General features: G+C 35.1%; 2 protein-coding genes across 2 annotated transcripts; one reads left to right on the forward strand and one right to left on the reverse strand.

The window, feature by feature from the left end:
- Positions 1–9,448: 9,448 nt before the first annotated feature.
- Positions 9,449–12,752, reverse strand: LOC106926333 (uncharacterized). The gene is made up of 4 exons (XM_015001173.2): positions 11,355–12,752; positions 10,961–11,128; positions 10,643–10,755; positions 9,449–10,319 (listed from the first exon to the last, which is right to left on the reverse strand). Exons 1-4 carry the CDS (start codon positions 11,958–11,960, stop codon positions 10,154–10,156), a joined length of 1,053 nt encoding a protein of 350 aa, XP_014856659.2. The 5' UTR covers positions 11,961–12,752; the 3' UTR covers positions 9,449–10,153.
- Positions 12,753–19,684: 6,932 nt separating this feature from the next.
- Positions 19,685–23,270, forward strand: LOC148154952 (uncharacterized). Its single transcript, XM_088013592.1, has 3 exons — positions 19,685–19,853; positions 22,403–22,741; positions 22,887–23,270. The coding sequence occupies exons 1-3, from the start codon at positions 19,784–19,786 to the stop codon at positions 22,901–22,903; spliced, it is 426 nt and encodes a 141-aa protein (XP_087869718.1). The 5' UTR covers positions 19,685–19,783; the 3' UTR covers positions 22,904–23,270.
- The last annotated feature ends 1,455 nt before the right edge of the window (positions 23,271–24,725 follow it).

Here is a 24,725-nt window from a genome sequence, read left to right on the forward strand (position 1 = left end):
TTTTATTGTTGTTTTTGTTTTTTTAAGTAGCACAAATAGAAGGTACTTTTTATGTGTTGAAACAGACATTGGCTTGCATATTTTAGACAATATATTTCACACAAAGTCTAGCTTAATAAAAAATGATTTATGCAACTCTCTTGGGTTTACATATTGTACAAACAGAAATAAGATTAAAATGTACTTTAAAGGCTTACAGACTAATTTTAATGTGTAATTCATAATTTAACAGTCTGATAAATAAAACACTTGATATAAATGTATAAATTTTGAGTCAGGTTACCGTACTTTTCATATTTTAAATATTTTAAGCCAAGCAAGACATTCAGACTACTCTATCATTTTGGAAGCATTAATAAAAATGACAACATTATGTAAATTTTTTAAAATATCACCGCCTCTCATGTCTTTGGCATATGTGTGTCATTGTTAATGTACTAATGTTCTGAATAGTGTGTGTATTGGATCAATGGTGTGGAATTTGTAACTTCTGCTGTGTCATGATATGGTACGCTACATTTAATCAGATGTTACCGTCTCTTGTGTTTTATATTTAAGATCAAACTGACTGTCCTGTAATGTAATTTTAATGTTAGAAGTGATGAGATAAGAATTTGACAAATTGATCTGAAAGTAGGTAAGATAGTGAGTTTCACTTTCAGTTTTAAGAATCAACTTACCAGGTTAGTAAATCTTTATCAGTGCAGCAGAGCTTGAGATATAGTAATGCTGTCATTACATCATTGGGCTTTTTGTTGATTAGGAAGGGGCTTTATCTGTAGTTTATTAATGAAAGCAGTGGCTAACATACCAGTGTTGTTAAAGATGAGCTTGGATTTTCCTATGTAAAATGACTACATTTTAGAGCTTGTGTGCAGTCACTCACTTCACCTTGTCACACAAAGCAGGGTGAGAGAACAATATAACCTCTGCAGCCTAAAGAATGTCAGCATGTTTTAGGCTCTGTGGGATTATGGTGATTTATCTGAATAACAGGATATGTCGAAGGGTTTTAGAGAGGACAAAACAGTCTGCAGTGTCCCGTCATTACTCATAGACTTTCTCCAAACTGAGAACCTTCTGACCTCTGAGCAGAAAACTCAAGTACATTGAATCCAAAGCAGCTTCACAGAGGTATAATTCTGCATTTGTGCTGTAAAAGCATTATTTTTAATTTTCCATCTTCCTAATTTAAGTAAATGTATGCATACAATATGAAAACTAAATAGCAAAAGATTTTGCATATAACAATAACTTGTAAGCACTTTGAAAACTCAAACACATAATAAAAATATGAACAATTTAAGATAACACGAATACTGTTGTTTTTTATGTTTTTCATATATCATAAAAGCCTCCAGCTCTCATGTGGTTTCTGCACACTGAAAACATGGAGCAAAACTCTAGTAAAATGTAGCCAGCTTGGTTCAGTTCCTCAATTTGTAATGTTTTCAGTCTTAGAAGTGAAACCCTCATACCTCATGTCCTCTGTGAGCGTAAGGTAAGAGGATGAGGACAGTGTCAACTAAATGGTTAAACCGAGAAATGAAGTGTTTTGTGAGTTGTACATACCAGTCAGACACTGGTGGCTTTCACAGCTGAAGAAAACCAGATTGTATTCTCTTTAACTTAATTAGCTCTCACTCCACTGAGACAGCTGTAAAAGTGGTTCTGATACGATCACCAACTAAATGCCTCAATTGTTTGGAAAGAAAAGAAAATTAATGTGAGAGTACAGAAGAAGAAAAAAACAATAAGGATTCTCTGGGACCACTTTTCCTTCTTTTTTTCCAAGTTAGATAACCAGGGCAAAGTTTTACAAAACCAAGAATTACTAAGGATTTTCCCTCATAGTTAGTGTGTAAAATACCAATACCAATACCAATACCAACTTTATTTATAAAGCACTTTAAAACAACCACAGTTGATACAAAGTGCTGTACAATTGAAAAACACAACATAATAAAAAAGTAATTAAAACAGTTTAAAAACAAAAAACATACAAATTAAAACTAGATCCCACTGGTGCTAAAAGCCAAGTAAAATAAATGGGTTTTAAGACGGGCTTTAAAAGTGGACAGAGAAGGGGCCTCTCTGACCTGCAAAGGTAAGTCATTCCATAATTTGGGGCCCATGACAGAGAAAGCCCTGTCCCCTCTGAGCTTCCTTTTTGTTCTCGGTACCTCCAAGAGCAGCTGATTTGCTGACCTGAGAGACCGATGGGGTACGTAGGGATGAAGAAGCTCAGAGAGGTAAGCCGGGGCAAGATTATGCAATGATTTAAAAACAAACATAAGAATTTTAAAATGAATCCTAAAATATACAGGCAGCCAGTGAAGTGAGGCCAGGACAGGGGTCACATGCTCCCTCTTTCGAGTTCCTGTCAGAAGTCGTGCAGCTGCATTTTGTACTAGCTGCAGACGTGAGAGCAGCGACTGACTGACTCCCAGATAAAGTGCATTACAGTAGTCCAATCGAGTTGAAATAAAAGCGTGGATCACTGTTTCAAAATGCTGCCTGGAAAGAAAAGATTTCACAGACGCCAATCGCCTTAAATGATAAAAGCTGGTCTTAACCACGGCTCTAATTTGGCTGTCCAATTTAAAATCACTGTCCACCTTAAAACCAAGATCTGTAATAACAGGTTTAAAATATTCCTCCAAAGGTCCCAGGTCAACAGAGGAGGACTCACAGGAGCCACTGGGTCCAAACACCATCACCTCTGTTTTGCTTTCATTAAAGTTTAAAAAGTTCAAGGCCAACCAAGCTTTAATATCTCCTAGACATGCCAGGAGATGTTTGATTGAATGTACATCCTGCTGCTTTATGGGCAAATAAATCTGACAATCATCAGCGTAACAATGAAAAGAAATCCCATGTTTCCTAAGGATCGAACCCAGAGGCAGTAAATAAAGAGAGAAAAGCAGTGGGCCAAGAATTGAGCCCTGTGGGACACCATAAGACATTGAAGCAACAGATGATTTAGAGCCACTAATATTCACTGAAAATGTTCTCTCCTCCAGGTAAGACCTGAACCATTTAAGAACAATACCATCAATACCAACAATGTGGTGTAATCGCGATATTAAAACGTTGTGGTCTACTGTATCAAAGGCAGCAGTTAGGTCAAGTAACATCAGAACAACATGGTGACCAGAATCACATGCAAGAAGGACGTCATTAAAAACTCTAATCAAAGCAGATTCTGTACTATGAAGAGTTTTAAAACCTGACTGAAAAACCTCCAGAATGCCATTGTCATCTAAAAACTGAGTCAGCTGACAGTACACAATTTTCTCTAAAACCTTAGAAAGAAAAGGCAGCTTCGAAATAGGCCGATAATTAGCCAGAACAGTTTGATCAAGGCCAGGTTTTTTAAGCAGTGGTTGCACTACTGCATGTTTAAAACTAGCAGGGACCACACCTAAGGACAGACTGCTATTTATAATTGCAAGAACAGGCTGCCCTATGCTAGATAAAATATCTTTAAAAAATCGTGGAGGCACAGGATCCTGGGGGGAACCTGATGGTTTAATGTGGCCAACCAAGTCCTCTAACAGTGAGACAGTCACAGGCTCAAACTGATTGAAAGCAGCCGAGCAAGGGACTGAAATTGAAGGGTCAGAGTCAGGAGCAGTGATAAGAGCCCTGGTACTACCAACCTTTTCAATAAAGAAACGCATAAAATCATCACACACATCAGGAGAAGCTTCCAAACAGGCATTCTGAGAAATATTAAGCACAGAGTCAATGGTGTTAAATAAAACACGTGGGTTATGACTGTTTGAGGAAATGATATTTGCCAAATATTCCCTTTTTGCCTCTTTAACCGTGCTCTGGTAGAGACGCCAACAGTCTTTTAAAATCTGAAGAGTAACCTGCAGTTTATCCTTTTTCCACCTGCGTTCAACACGACGACATTCCTTCCTTGCAGCACGAGTTCTGTCATTAAACCAAGGCTCAGGTTTAATCCTGGGCCTTGGATTGGCTCATTGTACTACAAACATCAGCCATTGTTGCCAAAGAAAAGGTTTTCTGCACTGCGAAAACACAAAATCTTACCAAGTGTTTTTGATGTAATTTATAAAGAAAATTAAGAGACCAAAATTAAGACAAAGCTAACTTACAAGGAACTTTTTTAGCAAAACATGAGTTTGTCTTAGGTCAATAGTTTCTTAATATTAATGAAAAACTACTAATTCCACAGACAGATTATTTCACTTATAACATGGGAAAAATGTCTTGTTATAAGTGAATTAATCTGCCAGTGGAACTCGTTGTAATTTTATTTAAAGTTCATGGAGGTTGATCTGTTATCAATAGATGTCATTTACCATCTACCCTTTTCACAAATGCAATGTCACTAATGTTTTGTAGTTGGTCATGAGAAGTTGAATTTATAAACACAAACGTCTTTCATTCAGCTCCTGCTCTTGTGCAGTTTGCAGAACCAGATCTTTAATAAATCCTGAAAACAATAAGAGTAACAATGAATGAATGAATTATTTAAAGCATTCAGATCCTTTTCTGTTCTGTGATAAACCTATTACTTTCTTGTTTACATTACCATTGTTTATTATTGACTTCTCATATTCCCTGGACGTAATTATTAAGACTAAAAAATGTTAGTTTTGCTGCTGCAGCTGTGAATAAATTTGAAAAAGTCACTGTTGAGGATGTTACATAACTCTATATAGCCTCTTGAACTGTTGTGCTGTATCATTAACCTTGTTGCAAGGCAGAAAATCTCTTTGCTATCTGCTTCCTGATGAGAGAATGGCAAACAAGGACATGTTGTTCTCTCTACTAATACCTGCTTAAGATGAAAAACAACTGTTTTTCTGAAGAACATCTTTGGTAGATATATAGATTAAAGCAATTTTCTAAAACTTTTTGTCAACAAAAATTATGGTTCTTAGCCAAGAAATATGATCTTTAATTTACGTTGGTTGGCAAAAGTATACCTACACCTTTAATTATTTCACATTTTGTCATATAAAACCCTCAACTTTTTCAGTATTTATTGGGTGTTTCATACATTTAAAAAAATATTGAATGGAAAGGGGAAAAATATGGTTTTTACATCATTTTAAGGATTAGAAATAGAAAAACCTTTATGATACTGTTTGTTTTCTAGTGTTTCATAGCTGAGAATGACAGGTAAGTTGGATTTGTATTGAAACTAAACTGTGTTTCACCCATTAGGTCACTTCTTAATGTAAGTGGTCACACAGCATTTTAATAAGGAGCATAGAATTAAAAGGGACAGAGTACAAATGTATGCTCCACTGTTGAGTTTATTTGTAAAAATAAAAAAATAAAAAATCAAGATCTTTTAATTTAATTAATTTGCATTCAAATTGTTTATTATCTCATATATTTCAGTAGGAAAATGCATCATCAACAGTGTTATGGTTATTTATATAAGCAAGAGAAGAGTCAAAACTGTTGAATTAAGGCATGTTGTTGTACAGACTTAAAGAACAGACTAAAACAGTTTGAGTTTGTGATACAGCCAATTAAAATACAAGCATTATGATATTTACAAAATAGGTACAGGGATTTTTCTTTCTGTTTGAAACCTAGAAGTATTAAGTAACACTGAACAACATCACCCTCTAGTGGACAGCAACCAGTAACACAATAACTTGACACTTTTTTACTGCGTTTGCATTTAAGATTTTCTTTCTGGTGCATATTTTGTGCAATTTTTAATGTTTCACTAAAATACAAACTGAAATTGAGAATAAGCTGATAAGTAAAAGTGGCTTGAGAGTAGAATTTTGAGGAACGTCTAATTTAATCTTTGTTCTAAATGTTATCAAAAATAATAGTTTGTGATAAACTTTTCCATATTGTTTTACCAAATATTTTTGATTAGACATGTGCCAGCAATTACCTATTATCAAAACAGCTTATAATTCAGAAAAAAAGTATAACAGACAAAAACAAAAAGGTCTACAGCTACTTTCTGCAATGATAAAAAAAAAACATTATTAAAACAGACATAAAACACCCAGGAAATGATTATTGCTAAGGCTAGGGATGGAATAAGTCTCTGCATAAAATAAGTGGAAAATTTCTTGGCAAAAACATTTTTACTTATGCACACAAGTAGGACTATTTATTCAACTTCATCTCACAGATCCAACCACGTTTTTGGTCGCAAACGCTTGAGTAGTACAGACTTGCATTCATGTACATGCAACTCTCCTGACTGGTCCCTTGGTAAAAATGATTATTGGGTCTGCAACCATAAGAGAAGAAAAAACAGTAAGAAATCTTATGCTCAAATATTATCATTCAATACTTAATAATTATTTGACATTTGGATTTTCAGATGTGTGGGAAAACACAAAAAAATTGTAATTCTGATCTGCATGGAAGACAGTTTGTTCTGCCAAGTTATGCTAAATACCTCATAAACATTTCCTGTACCCTACCTTCAACTCCCACCTTTGTTTACAGAAATGAATCATTTTCTAAATTTGCTAATTTAACTCTGAAAAATAAAGCTAGTCCAAAATACTTCAGCATAATGTCCAACACTCACTGTCAAAGTAATTTTTAGAGTGACCATCCACTGTGAGTCAGTTTTACCTAAAGGTCATCTCGCTTCCATCCACCCACTTCAGAGACTGAGAGTATTTATCGTGTTTGACATTTAAGCCGATCCATGTGCTGCTCGTTTCCACAAGACCGGACAAGAAACTCTGTTTGGACAGAAGGACAGCTGAAATGCTTGAATCTAATAAAATCATTACATGAGTCAAATCTGGCAGAAATGAGACAGAGATGTTGCATACACTCACTGGCCACTGTATTAGGTACACCCTTTCAATTGCATTTATAAGTTGACAAAAATGTTGTATTAGCCAGCATACATGCACACTCTAAAAAGTGCTTTTGACTGTAGTTCATTTTATGGACTTATTTACATTAATCTCACTTAATTCATTTGGTTATGTGATGACAACTAACGTTTTTGTGTTCAGTTAATTTAAATTCACTTAATTAACTTAAAATAACTTTTTACTTCGACTTTACTTGAAGCAATTGAGTTCAATGCCAGTTTTGCATCCTGTCTGACCAACTCAGTATATTATGATCATCCAACTCAGTTTACTAAGTTTTATAACTTAATTCAGTAAGCATGTTTAACATGACAAATTAAGTCACTCTTCTTCAAATCATATTCTTTTCTAATAAATAATTAAAATCTCTTTAACTAAGTTCTACAGAAAGTCATCTCAAACTTTTAAGTTGTTCCAAAGTAAAAAAAAATATCCAAAATTACATTATCAGTCACATTGTACTTGCAATACAACTAGAATTTAAATTGTTTTAAATGTATGTTTTAACATGTTATTTTAGTTTTTCAAAGATCCTGTAAACTGAAAAAAAGAAAATAGTTTACTCATCTTAATTTATTTTTTTATTTGAAGTAAACTAAATGATTTGATTAAGACTGACATAAATTTGTAATTTTAAGCACACCTAATGAATGCAGTTTAAAAACTAAATAAATTGATTGGATGCACTTATATAATTGAGTTAGATGATTATAATACATTGAGTTGGATAAACTTAGTAAATTTAGTTGGGTAGATATAATAAATTGAGTTGGATAAACAAAACTTGAGTTGGTTAAACTTAATAAATTAAGTTGGATAAGCTGAGTGGAATTACTTGTAACCAATTCAAGCAATTCAATTAAGTTGGTTCAACTAGATGCATTTAGGCTTCTAGTCACAAAGAAAACAACTCACTGGAATTTCAACAAAGCATTACAATGTTGTGAAAGGGGTTTTTAAGTCATTTTGAACACCAGTAATAGAAAGATGTACACAATAAAGTGACCAATGAATTTTTTATTCTTGCTGATGATTTAGAATAATTTGAAACCACTGCAATCTTATCAGCAGGTTTGCTCTGTTCATCTGATTAAAAAACATAGAAAGATTTTCATACCCATTCTGTTTCATCATTGATAATCACGAGATCCGCGCCGTTCGACTCACATCTGGTCCTAGCACGCAACCACGTCCTTTGCGTACAAGAAACCCAGTAGCAGCTTCCCTTCAATGTGTGCCATCCAGGGGGGCATAGTGGGGAAGTTACTTGGGAACATACTGCAGGAGTTATTGGGGGGCACACTGGGGGAGTTACTGGGGGACAGTCTGGGGGGGATGGCAGGTGGGGCAATGCAGCTAGGACACATAGCACAGCATAGAAAATAGGACATCATTTTCGGATAGCAAGGTGGCATTGCATCCTGAGACATTAAAGACTAGAAAGCCCAACTAGAGGAACAAAGAAACATTCATTATTTAAGGTACATTTTAAAACATTGTGCAAATCAGTGGAAAATATCTGTATTGTTGCTTGTTGGTGGCTACAAACACCAAAGGCCACTTGATCAAATATTAGTGAAGGTGTAGCTTGGCAAGGCAATTCTTATTGATTCAAAAACATTGAAGTTGTATCATTTTACTCAAAAGATGCCAATTTCTATGACATTCATGATTAATTAAAAGAAAAAGAGACAACTGAGTTATCATTCACGAGAACCCTTTTAAAATTATGTAATGTGTTTGTAAAGCAGGAAATGTATGCTGATGCTCACCTTGTTGCTGCCAAAAATAAATGTGGAGAGCTGATTGTATGATACACACCAGTAAAAAGCTGACTCCAACAAGAGGAAGAATTTTAGGAGTTTCTGCAAGAAAAAGAAAAATCAAGAACCAACTATGTTCATTCATGATAAAAATGTTATTTACTTTTGTAAATTTCTTTCCGTCGTTAATATTCATAGATCAAATGGCTAGCTCTACCTTAGCCAGCTAAATATCATTACAAGTAGGGTGATTTATTGATATTTCCAGTGAGATTCTCATCAGTGTGGATAGAATAAGATGTGATGTTTAATTCTGAGCTGATTAAAAAACCAGTTTAAGACACTTTTTGAAACTTGCTCAAGGTTAAGGAGAACTATCAAGACTTACAATATGAAGAAAGTGTTTTGTAAAGCTTAAAAAATAACAGAATTTTGTATAATTACCAATAAATGAAAATGGAATATAAATATTCCATATTTCAACATGGTGTTGTATATTCTCAAAAGCAATGGAAGGTTAATAATTTCAGAAAGAGTTCTGAAGGCGTTTTATAGACTCGGGTATTAAACAAAACGAACTCAGCTCGCCAAATTTGTATATATTGTATTGGTTAAATGTGTGATATTTGACTATTGTAGGTCTAAGCACACGTCACATAGTTCATATCAACATTTGTCAAATACATGATGTCACAAATTCTCACACAAGTCTGCTTGGATTAATGACAGGATTGATAAAACACAATAACAACAAAAAAAAAAACAGTTATTATATATATATATATATATATATATATATATATATATATATATATATATATATTTCTTGATTTCTTACTTCTTAGACCAAGAGCCAAGAAAAAAAACAACTTTCTATTTATTTTATAAAACCAACAAGAATGTAAATAATTACAACACACAAAGAAAACAAAATATCCTGACCTCTAACCTCGTCCATCCCTCTGTTGACTGGTACATTTGCATAGTTTCCTACTTCCATTCCTATAGCACTGATACTCTTACGCCCTAGGAAAGGTTCTGCTTTGACTGCTCTAGCAGTTGAAGTCTCCCTGATATTAGTGTGGGGTCAGAAAAGTCATCATGTCTTATTTGCTGTTGCACAAAAATTACATTTTTGTTACCAGAAACAGGAAAAGAAAAAGAAAAACACATAAAAATATATTGACAGGAAGTAGCTATCAGTTGACTGGCAGGAAATTTACCAAACACCTCAAATGATGAAACATTTGCTCTTGGGAAATCAACCAGTAAGAGTAATTTTTTTTTTTACCATTGTGAACTTTATATTACAAACCTTAAAGGGGGGTATCAGGCAGTTAGTGTCCCAAAGGACACAAGGTCAAAAACATAGTAACTGAGGCAATAGTATCCACTAAGAAAAAAATAAATAAAGAAGTATTGGTAATAATGAGTATCTGGGCTGAGTTTGGTCTGTTCAGCCAACAATGACAGGAAGTAAATACAATGTGTTTAAAATAAAAGTTTGGCTGGGTTGTTTAGAAATGATCGATTTCTTCACATCTCCAGTAGATCTACAACCATTGGTGTTTCACAGATCCAATAGAATTTTTCCATACAGCTGCCCATCGACCAAGTCTTCATGCATGGAAGACTCTGATCGATGTAAACACAACTTTGGGAGAAGCTAGTCCAGAATTGTGGCTTTGGATTGTTTGGTCCACTGGAAACAGAGACAACAAAAATAAGTGGAATGATTTTTCATAAGGAAATCAATTAATCAACATATTTTAAATGAGTGACTTGATGTGAATTATTGAATGTGTCATGATAAAGGTGTTCAGCATTCAAGACATAAACATGAAAGTGTCAGTCTGTTAATTTTACTTATTTACTGAGTTTTTTTCATTAATCCAAATCTCAAAATCCATCTAACTTGAGTTAGTTTCAAATGCATTAAATCCATCTCATTTAATGAGTCACAGAGTTTTAAAGCATAAAATGGAGAGACATATTATGGATGACAGACACAGAGGAAGAGTTTACCCTGATTTCAGCAGTCTTCCATCTATCCCCATCAGATACCAAATGAAGGTATTATTCTGTATTTGACCATACAGGCCGATCCAGATTTTTAACACTCCTCCAATGAAAGGCCTCTGTTGGGAAGAATCATGGATGAAACACCAAACTATGATGTTTATGTAACGCAGAAATATCAACCATAAACACTCAGAGTCACTGTTCAATTTACTGTGGGAACATTTTCTTCAAAATGAACAACTGTATTATAAAAAATACACATCGACTGAACTAAGTAAGCAAACAGAATCAGTTTTAACTTCTGCATATTTGAACAGATACCTGTTCTGTTTCGTCATTCAGCATCATGAGTTGAGCTCCTTTGCTCTCACAGTTTTGCTTGGCGTACATCCAGGTGTTTGCCTCAGTAGAAAGCTGGTAGCAACTCGACATGAACCTCTGCCATCCTGGCGGACACTTTGGCTTATTGACCTTCCCTATGAAATCAATGTCAAAATTAGGACAAAATAAGGTATTAAAGTGCTTTAACATTAATTAATAAGTAGTCAAAGTACAGCATGAAAAACTGTAGGAAACAAATCAAGTAAATTGTATTTTTTTGTAATTTACAGAAAAATATCTTTAAACCAGGTTCTAATTCAAGATGGTAGAAGATGTATATTTTTTGTGAAAAAAATAAATGCATGTCTCATTTAAAAAATGTTCAATAAAGGATCATACTTAGCAGTTCTGATATCTGATTTTCTTTTCCCACTATTTTATCTTCCAGTTCTCTGTTTTTTCTTTCTAGTAAATCCTTCTCTTCCTGTAATTTCAATTTCTCTTGATGCAGATTGCATTTTTCTTGTATTAGTTGCTTGTTCTCCTGAAGTAGCTCATTTTTCTTCTTTTCCAGTTCAAGTTTGTTTTGAAGCAGTTCGTTTTTTTCTTTATCCAGCTCGTCTTTTTGTTGTTTTAGTTGCTTATACCGTTGGCGAAGTTGATTCTTCTTTAGATTCACTTTGATTTTTTCTTCATTTAGTAGTTTGTTCTCCTGCAGCAATTTTTTTGTTTCATTTTCCAGTTTGTCTTTATTTTGAAGCAGTTCTCTTTTCTCATTGAACAGCTGATCTTTTTCTTGTTCCAGTAGCTTGTTTTTCCCATTCAGACTGACTCGATCCTGATGAAGTTGTTTGTTCTTCTCAAGCAGCTCATTTTTCTCCTGAAGCAGTTTGTCTATTTGTTTGAGATGTTGGTCATTTTTTTCAAGAAATTGTTCTCTCTCTGAAGGAAGAGCTGGAAATTCTTCCAGCAAGGTGACATTGCATGCTGAGACATTCATACTTTTTGAAATTCCAACTGGAAATGTAAAGAGAATAGATTTATTGTACTGTATCTGGTACCACTGAAGAAAAGCTAAGATAATTTGGAAATTATATTTATAAAATCTGGTTTTGCTATGAATAAAGTGAAGATATTAACAATATCATGTCTGATATGGAAGAACAGCTTCTGTAAACAAACCATGTTATTTCCATTTTAACTTCTTTCCATCCCTCATGGTCCCCAGCCTTTGGTTTCAACAATAAGGCAGTTTTTTTTTTTTTACTTTATTGATGTATAGCCTTGTCTGTTGTTACTGATTAGTGATTGCTGGAGTTGCATAAGCTGCTTTTCCATTAAAAGACCACATAGTACAAATCTGCTCTTTACAATAAATTTAATTGTGTTCTTACGAACATTTTTGCTTTATTCATTCATGAACACAACTCTATAGTGTGCAATATGCTTCAAAAGGTTAAGACACCTTAACCTTTCCACATTCTACCTAAAAACACAAAATTTCTTGTTTTATTATTGTTGCTATTCTTATTGGGTTTTCATCTTTGCAGTCATCTCAGTCGTTTTACAGCCGTTACCCTTTTTTCCAAAATAATGTGGATTGTACTTTCAAAGTTGAAGAAGACGATAGGAAGTGGTAAGAGGATGATGATTTTTAATGACTTATCCCATGAATTATTATCATTATCATTATTACACATAATTGTGTTTTTTTTATCAGCATTAGCAGAATAGACAAGTTTTGCTCAAATTTGTAATGGAGACACAGCTACAGAGATACACAGAGGATCCACCCTCACATACAACACAGAAGAGAATAAAACTGGTGGAAAACAGAGAAAAGAACAACGGATCCTAACAGCAACTAGAGGTTACTGCTACGAAAATATCAATGTATGATGCCAGGTGTCAGGTTAGAGTGTGTTCGCCTTCTCACCGGATTGATACCAAAGGTAAACGTTGAGAGCTGATTGTATGATGCACAACAGGACAAAGCTGACTCCAATCAGCTGGTAGACTTTTGATCGTCCTATAAGAAACACAAGAAGCACATGTATTAGATACATACATCTGATGAGAACTACAGTTGCACTTTTAGTTGTTTCTACATGTTAGGTTTTGGTTAGTACAGTTGACAGACTGAGGAGCCGTAGAATAGATGTGAACGCTCAGAAGTTTAATGATTTTATTCCAAAATATTTTTCTACCAACTGCGTTACTTACGGGTATATTAATGTAGCTCTGGAGGAAGCTACAATTGCATCAACAACTCTGGGATTGCAAGATAAATACTCATCCTACTGAGTAAATAAATAAAGGTCATCCATAAAACACATAAATAAATTTCCATATTTACACACTTACATACAGTTCCATGAAAATGTATTTGTCCCCTTTCAGACTTAATCAATTTTTTGCTTTTTTGTCACATTTGAACATTTCAAATCACCAAACAAAAATCTTTAATTCAGAAGATTATTCTTCTGATACTCAGAGATACACTCAGAGTAACCTGAGTATGACAAAAAGCAGATTCAAATGTGGTTTGGAAACATTTTTCCTTAAATAAATAAAATTATTATTTGAAATTTATATTTTGTATTTACTCAAATATTCTTTGTCTAATAATAACATTAGTTTGGTCTCAAACATTGAGATATAATTAATCAAAGCAACAAGGTTGCTAATTACATTCAGATTCCTGAGATTTTTGAAACAAGAATATGATTAAATAGTCTTATTAATTGCACAAACCTCAGCCAAAACATTAGAAACTGTGTTTTTTTTTTTTCAACTTCCCAGGTATTCTAATAAGCCAACCACTTTCAATAATTTTCCTTTAGGTGTGTTTGGAACTGGAGCCATATTAAACAAAAAAACAAAACAAAACAAAACATATATTTAGTAAAAATCAAATATTGATTTGAGTTAAAGAAAACATTCCTACATTGTGTATATGTTAGGCAGAAAAAGTCAAAAAGGAACAAATACACAATGATTAATATATGGCGTGATGAATCCTGTGTGCAGCTTGTTATGTGATTGCAAGTCAAATGTTAAATTCTGCTGTATCCTGCATCATCTTAGAATTAGAAATTGTAATGAGACATATTTAAGAAATTCTCACCTAAAGAACATCTCCGTCTCTCCATTGATCTGTTGGATAGTGAATTCATGTATTCATGACCCTCCATCTTCTGATGGTCTTGGTTCAGTGGCTAGAAGAAGTTCTGCCTGAGTGTCCAGTGATGCAACTATCACTCGCCTTTTTTTAAGCCAGCTGGTTACAGTGCAGTGGAAAAAACTAGGTCACATGTTGCAAAGTAATATATGGCTGATCTTAAAAATATACTATGGAAATAAAATGTGGTTCACTGACAGGGAATTCACCAAACACCTTAAACTTTCTTTAGAAACATGGAGGTAGGCTGCGGTTTCTATACGAGCAACTTTTTCAGGTTGAGGATCTTTGAATAAGTAGAAAAATACTACATGTTTAATCTTTAGTTTTTGATTAGAAACACATTTTTGATGATAAGTTGCAGGCTATTCTCAAAGGGAACCTGGGTGTAATCTTAATTAGCAGAATTTTCAACAATTTCGCTGCAAACAACGTTAGCAGTGAGTGTACTGTTTCATGGCAACGTAGAGACATAAAGTGTATTCATTGCACCTACAAAAAACACATCCTGTACCACACAGACGTGCACATATACTTCCCTTATGACTTCATATCCTGAACCTCTGTTATTATGGGTTGCTTTATTTTCTATCACTAGTGGTGTAAAAGTCTTTCAGTCTTAAACTCTTAATCTATTACAATACAGTGCATCAAAGGTACATTAAGTAAAATCACTAAAAACATAGCAGACAGCCAAATGTACATCATTAGAAGACAAAGAACAAATATGCGTAAGCTTTAAATACATTAAATCTGATATAGAAGGGAGTATTTGTTAAATTATAACTATATCTGCCCTTTGTCATGTAAAATTTTATTGCTGTATGATATTGTTGAGCTGTTCAGGCTTGGTGGAGTTTATTAGATCTACAACTGCTTTTTGTAGATCTAATAAAACTCTGCGGTAGAGGCAAGCCGTTTGGGCATTTTGGTGTCAGATAGTGATGAAGTAAGTGCTGGCATGTCATCATACAGAATATGCAGTAATTTTCCACACCTCGTTTTATAACGTTGCTCTCCTTTGTTTAACACTATAAACTTTATGATTTCAGTTTCTAAATCCCAAAATGCTCCGATTACACATTATTGTGGAAGCTGCAGTCTTCCTGTTTTGTCATTATGCTGGGGACCTGGGATGGAGAAAAGCCTGGTCTCTTGGAGCCAGGTCCTCTGTTGTGAATGTTAGTTTTGTGTACCAGGTAGGTGAAAAAGGCTTTTGGTAATTCTCAGAATGAGGTTTTGTCTCTTCTGCCTCACAACACAAATTCAGGCATAGTGATTTTCTCTGCTGATTCTACACTATTGTTAATTTCAATGACTGAAACCAGGACTTCCATGAAAAAATCTGAGACAAACAAGCTAGCTTAAAATGAGGATATAAACTATTTAAGTGAGATTTAATAGTAGGAGGAATCAGATTCTTATCGTACCTCATTAAATCATGGCAAAGTTAAACTAAATTTGCTAAAAACTTGTGATTTTTCTCATTAAGTCAATTACCCTTTCTATAATGTGTTTTGTTTGTAATAGGAACTGTTAATGAAATCTAAAACTTAAACAAATTATTTATTTGACAGTATCAGATTTCATTACTGCAATTTTAAGTTCTACAGAAATGAATAGATGAACAATACACAAAATACAACAACAATAATAATAATAATAATGATAATAATAATAATAATAATAATAATAATAATAATAATAATAATAATAATAATAATAATAATAATAATAATAATAATGTATTGTTCATTTATTCAATCAGTTAGAGGTAAGTTGTCATTGTTGAGTTGAACTGATTTGAGTCATTTCCATGTGTTTCACTTGTCAATAAAATGATCTATACCTGTTAAACCCCCTCTGACCAGCAGGGGGATCAGCGCTCACATGAAGCATCCAGAAATAAACCCCTCAGCTGGAAAGACTCGGTGCTTCATGAAGGTCCATTTGGCAATCAGAACTGTTCACATGCTGCTCTGATATTATGAAGATTTTCCTGTTGCATTTTTTTTTCAATACAATTCTCTAACTGTGCTGTTGCCACCTTTCCCTGTGTGCTTAAATGTGTACCACACCCATAAAGCCTCTTCTCTTAAGGTATTCTCCAGTCAGAATAGAACTTGCTGTTTAATGGAATCATTTACAAAATTTAATTATTATTTTTTTTTTTTGGTAATAGTCTATAAAAGTTTTGCATCAAGAGGAATGTTTGCTTGGTTAAGGTTATTCCTGCTATTCTATTTTATTGTTAGCTTGCTATTGCTAAAGATCAGTTGGATTAGTGTCATACCAATTATTATGGGTTTTATTTGTTTTATATGTCTCTGCCGCTGTGCCATGGTTGTTCATGAAAATAATATTTTACTTTCAATGAGACATTTAACTAAATAAATTTGTAACTGAAATTTGATTGGCATATAAATATTTAGGTTGGGTGAAGATGGGTTTCAAGGAAACAAAAATACAAATTAAACTCAGCCAGTTTAATTCTTATTATAAGACTGAATATATAAAATGAGAGACAGGAAATTGCATAAGTATGTGTGGATTAATAGTTTGAAAAATTAAGTACTCCGAGTGGCAAAAAAGACTTGAAAAGTGTTCTTAATTGATGATTATCGTCTATATCAAGTTTCACTTCAAGTGTTTCTTCTGTTTGTTGTTGCACAACACCTCCCCCCCTCTCTCTCTCTCTACTTCCCTTTCTGAGAGGAGGGAGATGCTGCTCTCCCTGTTGCATAACTCTTTCTGCCTGACTATGATTTTTTATGATTAAATAGAAAAAAGTAGAATTAAAGCAGGACACAATAACAACACACACAACCAGATTAATTTTATTACCGTCTGACTCTACTGTTGGGTCTTGATGTCACCTGTGTAATCAGTTTTAAAGATAACTTTATTTATTGTTATTATTAAACTAAAATCTCCAGCATGGGGAAGTGGGCTGAGCTCGACTTTTTCTCGACACCCCCTCCTCGAGGTCAGGCCTTTCATGTGCTGGGAACCCAACACCCTCCTGCAGGTCTGCGTCCTCATCCTCTGGAAAGAGAAGATGGTCCTCTGGGATGTGAAGGATGCAGATCCTCAGTCGTCACCAAGGCCACAGCAGCCGATGTGATGATGCAGATTCTCAAAACTCCACTGCTCTTTGACACCCCCTCCTTGGAGTTTTGATGTCTCCCAGGAAGTGACGAATGTCGAAGAGAACCCAGGTCGCTCTGATCCTTTTACAGTGACAAAAAATCCTCAGCTGGATGAACTGTCGGTTCTTCAGGTTGTGGAAGATTCCTTAGGAACATGTTGATGGGCCGATGGGCTGAGGCAGAAACCTCCAAAAAAAAAATCTGGGAGTTCAGCAGAACAACACAAAAAGCATAAGCAGCATGATGTTTATCCACAATCGTAATCCTTTTCCGTCGCTGGAGGTCATTAAGGGGTACTGGAGTTGTCGGAGGCATCAGAAGTTGTCCAGGTCCTGGGAGGAAACTGTTGACCCTTCCCCTTCCAGGTGTTCAATGCTTTGTTGCAGGATTGATCTTGGTGGTTGTCTATGACGCCACTCCTTCCTCACAACTTCAGTCCCTTTTCCAGTTTGATCCATCCGTTTGTGACAGGAGTTCTGCTTTAGCATAATCCAATTTTTCAGGGCCCTCCCAGTCAAAGCCTTGAAGTTGTTCTTTGAATGGCAATCATCCTGTAATAGTGGCAAGTCTAACACAGGATGGCATGTTGCTTGATTCTTGCAATGTTCTGGTTCGCTTTAGCTAAGAACTGGCTTGAGCACCGACCTTGTGGACCCCTTTCTTCATTAGAAGTACTGTTTTGCAGTGCAGTACTTGCTTCACAAAATTAATTCCATTGAATTTCAGCTTGATCACCGTGACTACAGGCCAATCTTGAGCTTTAATCCAAACTTTCTGCCCTGTTTTCAATGACACTGCAAACTGCAACTTCCCCTTTCCCTTCCTGGGCAAAAAGGAGAAGCGCCTTCACCTCCCTGCTTTCCGTGACGTGAACGGAGTTTCCCTGCAGGGGAAGACCTGCTCTTTTACAGCTGTCACTGTTACACCATGTCCATCAGCACCAAGAGGTACTCCTGACCTCTCTTTTCTGTTATCCATGGGGCCTGCTACATCCATGCAGACTGAACCCTCTAGGTAATGTGCTCTTTGATGAACAACCCTTCCATCCGCTGCCCTGAGAGCCCTGCGTATGGACCACATACTCACAGTCCCACAGCTGCATCGGATGGTCTGAAGGGACGTCCAAAGGTCTTGTTCCACCAGTTCCTCACGTGTAGACCGTACGCCTGCATGTTCTAGGGCCTCATGCACGCCTCGCACGACCTCATACACGTGCTCTTCTGGGACCTCCCTTCTCTTGGGAGAACTGTCCCACTTCTCGATTCCAACAAAGACAACCTTCCTTTGATTCACTCGAGTCCATGTCTCAAATCTCTCCCCATACAGAATCACTCTCACTGGGGCTGACTGGAACAGGGATCTAGACAGGGATCGATCTTCATCTTCTCTCCTGCCCCACTTTTGATGTTTGCTGGAGCTTTGATTCTTCTTCTTCTTCTTTTCCTTCATTCATGATTGTCTTTGTCTTCGAGTTGCCTATCCCCCAAAGCCTCTCTTAAGCTATTGAGCAGGGATGGGTCTAGGCTATTGGCTACTGGCTTCACGTCCGGATACTCGAGCCTATCCTCAGTAGAAGCTTTCCCTCACCTGTATGCCATACAGTTACTGCAAGGGTTGTGACTGATGGCCTATCAGTCACCACTAACTCTATTTCTTAAGAGCTACTACTCTAAGCGAGCTATCCAGAACTCTCCTCCTGTTTCACCAGCTTAGTTTTCTAGGGCTCTACCCCTTCTCAAGGGGCGTGGCCCCACGTTGGGCGCCATGTTTGTTGTTGCGCAACACCTCCCCCCCCCCTCTCTCTCTACTTCCCTTTCTGAGAGGAGGGAGATGCTGCTCTCCCTGTTGCATAACTCTCTTTCTGCCTGACTATGATTTTTTATGATTAAATAGAAAAAAGTAGAATTAAAGCAGGACACAATAACAACACACACAACCAGATTAATTTTATTACCGTCTGACTCTACTGTTGGGTCTTGATGTCACCTGTGTAATCAGTTTTAAAGATAACTTTATTTATTGTTATTATTAAACTAAAATCTCCAGCATGGGGAAGTGGGCTGAGCTCGACTTTTTCTCGACACTTCCCATGATTGCAAGCAATCACAAACCAAACATCTGAGGTAATTAATTTAAAAAAAAACATATTTATATACTTTATTCTCTCATTTTAGTTATTTATGGAGCAGCTACCTAAAATATGCTATTATAATTTAATCTGTTAAACATAAAAAAAAACCCAGTAGACAGTAAATGTATTTCAGCAAAAGCGACTTTCAAATGGAGCAGCAAAATGGAAACAGTATCGATTTGAAGATAGAGCAGACTCTTTGTTGGTCAGAGCGGATGCAGAAGCTTTGCTCTCAGACAGCAGAGTGTTGCTCAACACCCACCCACATACAGCCAGACCCAGTTCCACTCAGAAAGTTCACAGCTCACTATTTTTAACCTTTGCTTTTCAACCTGACGCTCATTTGATCTTCCGTGCAGAAAATGGTTGTCTTTACTGGACCTACACTGCTGCTGTTGGTGACTTTGAGTCTGTTGTCTGCTGACGAAACAGGTCAGTAAACAGTTTTTTACTCAAAATTCATCTCACACTATATTGCTGATTCAAGACAACTAGTGTCCGAATTATAAGACAAGTAATCTAAAAGTAGCTGTTGAAGAAGAATATACAGTTTTTAAAATAAAAGTTTCAGTGAAAAGTCACATTTTAAAAATTACCAGGAAGATCTGTTGATACTAAATATTTAAAAAAAAATTGTTTCATGCATTTATAGGTAGCACCACATGCTTTAGGAAGGGTATGGAAATTGTAGCACAGTAAAATAAAAGATTAACAACATATTAAAAGGAGGTAAAATTGTTAATTGTATCTGACAAAATATACTCAGACATTTAAAATTAAACCACGATAATGAACGTAAACCACTCCATAACTTTTTAAATCTTAATCATTCTTACAAGGATTTTATTGATTTTGCATACAAGTTTAATTAATGTGTGACCAAATGTCACTGCAAAACTAACAGGTGGAAATAATGTGAAGCATAAACCAAGTAGGTCAACATTTTTGGCTCTAGAAAAAAGGACATCGCTAAACAAATAAGAATACCTTAGTAAGCTGCAACGTGAATTAGAAGGTGAATCTATAACCCTGCTCTTAACTTGGGACAGACAAAACCAATACATATTTTAATATATTTTAGTAGCCCACCATAAGAAGTTTGTATTTCCTGCCTTGAACACTTTGTGAATTTGCAGTCATAAGACTGTTGAGTTTAATCTTTTTTATGATCCACTTAAAGTTTTAACAAAGATTTTTCTCACTCAACACTTTCTGTACCCTATTTGTTGTGTTTTCAGCTTTTCATATTCCCTATAAATTACCAACCTTCTGTGCTGTGGAGTTAGGATTTTCTTTTTAAATCAGCTGTAGTTGGTTTCAGTGTGGTAAAATCATTTATTTCCTTAATAAAAATGAATTTTCTTAATCCACAGAACGTTCCATTAAAATAAAGCTGCTGTTTTATTTATTTATTTAACCAAAATCTTGTGTTTGGTTGGAGAAATTGTGAAGTTTTAACTAAATTAGACCAAAAAACTTGTGATCCAATTTGAACAAAATAAATTAATCATCAGCTTAATTTATGAAGCACCTGAACAGCAGCCACAGCTGAATCAAAGCGCTGAAAATCAGGTGAAAGAAAACATCAAATATAAGGACAAAACTAAACACAAAACAATGTAAAATAATTACAATTAAATGCAAAACATGATAAAACACAACAATAAAACAGATCAAACCTACTGCAAACCAATAACAGCAGAGTAAAATCAAGTCTCAGCTGGGTTTTTAGACCAGTGAGTAAAAAGCTTTGAAATAGTTTTAAAAATTGACAGCAATGAAAGAAAGAGTTAACTTTATTTTATTTATTGTTATTTTTCAAAAACTACCACTGACTTTGGTCCTAAATTATCTTTTAAGTCTGGGAATCAAATTTAAGCAATAACCATTAATAACTGAAGATAAAATAACATAAATATGTGGTATTTTTTACCAAAGGTAATAATGAGATAAATTTTTACACCACATTTGACGTGGGGCTGGGTTAGCAAACCAACTCAAGTTGTGTTTCCTTTTAAATCTTGGTTTAAGGTGTGGGTTAACACCAAAACTAAATTAGCACGTAGAAATCTACATTAATGTACCAGTGACTGAGTTTGTTTTTTGAGCTGTGTGCTGTAAAGGTCCTCACTTCTTTTGTCCTGTGTGAATGTCTCTAAAGAAATTTTCATATTTTACACTGGCCACATTAAATCATCTGTTTCTGAATTTTGTTCAGGGTATTTTAGCATAGAGTTTAAACATAAATGTTCAATATAAGTACTTGATTTTTGTTTTGTTTGTTTATATGCTGTTTATTAGTTTATCAGGTTTTGAAACGTTTTCAGCATCACAGAAATTTCTCAACACTGTGAAAATGTTCTTTAAAACTTGTTCTTTAAGAGCTTTAATGGACTTAGAGCACACAAAGTAGGTAATGCCTGATGAAACTTCTGATATCTGTTTTTATTAAAACTAAATTTTAATAAAAAAATAGTTTTATTAAAACTAAATTTTACTTTAAAAAAACAGAGTCGTAGTCGTGGAGAGTCATAGTGAGGCTGAAGGCGGAGCACACCGTGGGTTTTTTCCTTTGCGTCGGTACAGGAATCACATTTCAGATCTTCAGGTTTAGAACAATGAGCTTCAACTCTTGTTTTTGTAGATCTATCTACTAGATCAACAGTTTTACCAGAACAAGCCTTATTGTTCTGGTAAAGCTGAGCCCTCAGGGAACTGTCACTCAGTTCCTGCATAAATCCAAACAGAGCAGCGGATTGACTCCTGGAAGGAGAGAGGACTGGTTGTTCTGGCTACGATGTTCCAGTTGGTTAAGATCTTGTTTACCTTGTGATTAATTGATTTATTGTTTATTGTGATAAGTGTACAGATAGGCACTAACTCCCATACTTTGCTTTTGCAAAGGCAATAAACAGAACTCATTATAAGTCTAAAATCAAGTGCAAACCTTATAATTCATTCTTTCTTTTCTCATGTTGCAGAGTACTTGGTGGTTCGTTACCCTCAAAGGACCATCGAACCTTATAGAGGATCCTCAGCCAAACTATCTTGTGAGGCAAATTATGACTTTATAAAGTGTGGAGTGGTACATGTGGTGTGGCACAAAGTAGAAGAGCAAGAAAAAAGCAATGAGCTGACTGATCCTGACCAGTACCTAACCACAGTCAATGAGACGATCAGTGATTACAACTGGAGACGCAGAGAAGTCGTGACGGAGATTATGAGTGTGGCAAGAAGGGACGACGGTCGTTATCAGTGTAAAGCTACATGTGAGAGTGGAGTGCAAGCAATGGGACATTTCATTACCATCAAGGTCATAAGTAGGTGGATCAGAAAATTGCTTTAATTAGATTAAGATAACTGGCTAAAAGAGTTTAAATCATTACTGTTGACCTGAAGTAAGACATTTTACACTTTCTGTCCAGTCTAACGCCTTGTTTTGCTCTCTGTCATATTTTCTTGCAGGTAGACCATATCCCTGAGCTGATTTTTTCCAAAATCAGAAGATAAAATGATCATGGGTCAAAGTATGCGCCTCCGAAACATAATTTTTTGTCTTAAGTTATCCAATTAGGTCAAACTATATTTCTGTGCAGATTAACCTTTTTTCTGTTGTACTTCATTAGGTAATGTCACTGTTTCTGTCTTCCTAACCTTTAATGTGCTTGTGTGTAAGTGAAACCAGCAGAGTCATTAAAAACATTTGGTCAAAACAATCATGTTGAACTACGTTGCATTTTATTGAATAGCTCTAGTAATTTATGTGGAATTCATGCTTAAGTCTTTGTGATTGTTTTCTACTGAAAAGTTTTTAATAAGATGGACGTAATAAAATTTGCTTCTTGGTCAGTTTTCTGAGATTTCTTTACAGTTGCGTGGTTACAATCTTTGGCTCACTCCTGGTTACTGACATATAAGGAAAGTAAGTACTTACGGACTGAGCACAAGTCTGGAGTGGAAGAAAAATCAAGCAATTTTTTTTAGGAATTTTAAACAAAAATAGTAGCACACAATAATATATATGATTACCAACTCTCAGTCCTGTCTGACCTGGTTGGGGAAATCCTTCTGGGTAGATTTTTAGCTTTCTGTTGACTGAAAAACATCTCACTAATTAAAATTTTAAAAAGTCAATTCATCTCGAGATGTTACCATTAAAAATATAGATCTGATTATTCCACTGAATAACTCCATCAATCATCAAAGTTTTAAAGAATTTTAAAAAATAAGCAAAATAAGATCAATCAAATGATTACTTGGAAATGTATCAGCAGGGATAATGTCAAGTTTCTTTGCACATAACAAAATAAATGGTCATGAGGATGCTGAATGTGTTAAGAGATTTTGAAGGAAGATGGAGAAAAGTAGGTCGAATGTGAGATATTAATGTTCACAATACTTTACTTCGTAATTCATGACATCCCGTCTCCATGATATGAATACATGATTCGATAAAGAAAATTATTTCTCTTAGCCATTCTGTAAATTTTAACTGTCTTTACTTGAATGTAATTTAAGTGAGCAGAGGTCTGATAATCTTTGTAAGTCAGAAAATGGCTACAAGGAAATAGCTGCTATCTACAGTCAGGAAACTGAAACTGTGAAGATCTAACATAATAGTGAGTAAGAGAGCTTGAAATGAACCACTGTTACGCAAAAAAAATATGCTGCAACATTTTGAAAACGTTTTTATGAGTCAATCTATGCTGTTTGTCTTTGATGGTAGAGAAACTCTTTTTCAAAACAGAAATACTTTTTAAACCGTCTTTACTTTCAGCACATTTAAAGTGCATTTACTGTGGTTGTTCACTTCTTTCAAGAACATACTGCAGATTTGATATCCACCACATTGTTCTCTCAGTTAGTGAGCAATGTGATTGTGGAAGGCCAACGAGTCAAACCACTAACGGGAAACTCCCTGGCCTGCTGGGTATCGTTGTGGAGTCCACTTGAAAGTATAATCCACAGAGATTATACTGTGTGTCCTTGCACCAAACATGCAAACTGTTTTAAAAAGCTATTTTCAAAGTGTTAAGGAACTTTTAGAAATGAATATCTTAGACAAAACATTGTCTATATTGGTGAGCATGGTCATCTCCACAAAAGGTTCTGTGGTTTGAGTCTTATATGCAAGCCTTTCAGGAAGTGGGTGCACATTGTACCTGTGGGTATGTTTTCTCATTTTCATCACAGAGAACAAAAAAGCAGCATGTTTTTTGGTGTGAAGATAATTACAGAATTAGCTGACTAAAACCGGTAAGAAACATGTCTGAAGGTATTACCTGCAATGAGTTTTACAGAAAT

This window comes from Poecilia mexicana, unplaced genomic scaffold (genome assembly GCF_051168715.1).
Source record: "Poecilia mexicana isolate PSO_F unplaced genomic scaffold, ASM5116871v1 scaffold_16, whole genome shotgun sequence".
NCBI classification, from domain to species: Eukaryota; Metazoa; Chordata; class Actinopteri; order Cyprinodontiformes; family Poeciliidae; genus Poecilia; species Poecilia mexicana.

Excerpts from the sequence above, each read along its gene's own strand:
- LOC106926333 (XM_015001173.2), bottom strand. The coding sequence starts at position 11,960 with ATGAATGTCTCAGCATGCAATGTCACCTTGCTGGAAGAATTTCCAGCT. Across the intron at positions 11,129-11,354 it reads TATCAGAACTGCTAAGTATG|ATTGATTTCATAGGGAAGGT; the intron begins ATCCTTTATTGA and ends CCTAATTTTGAC. Across the intron at positions 10,320-10,642 it reads GGAAGACTGCTGAAATCAGG|TGGACCAAACAATCCAAAGC; the intron begins GTAAACTCTTCC and ends CTCTGTTTCCAG.
- LOC148154952 (XM_088013592.1), top strand. The coding sequence starts at position 19,784 with ATGGTTGTCTTTACTGGACCTACACTGCTGCTGTTGGTGACTTTGAGT. Across the intron at positions 19,854-22,402 it reads GTTGTCTGCTGACGAAACAG|AGTACTTGGTGGTTCGTTAC; the intron begins GTCAGTAAACAG and ends CTCATGTTGCAG.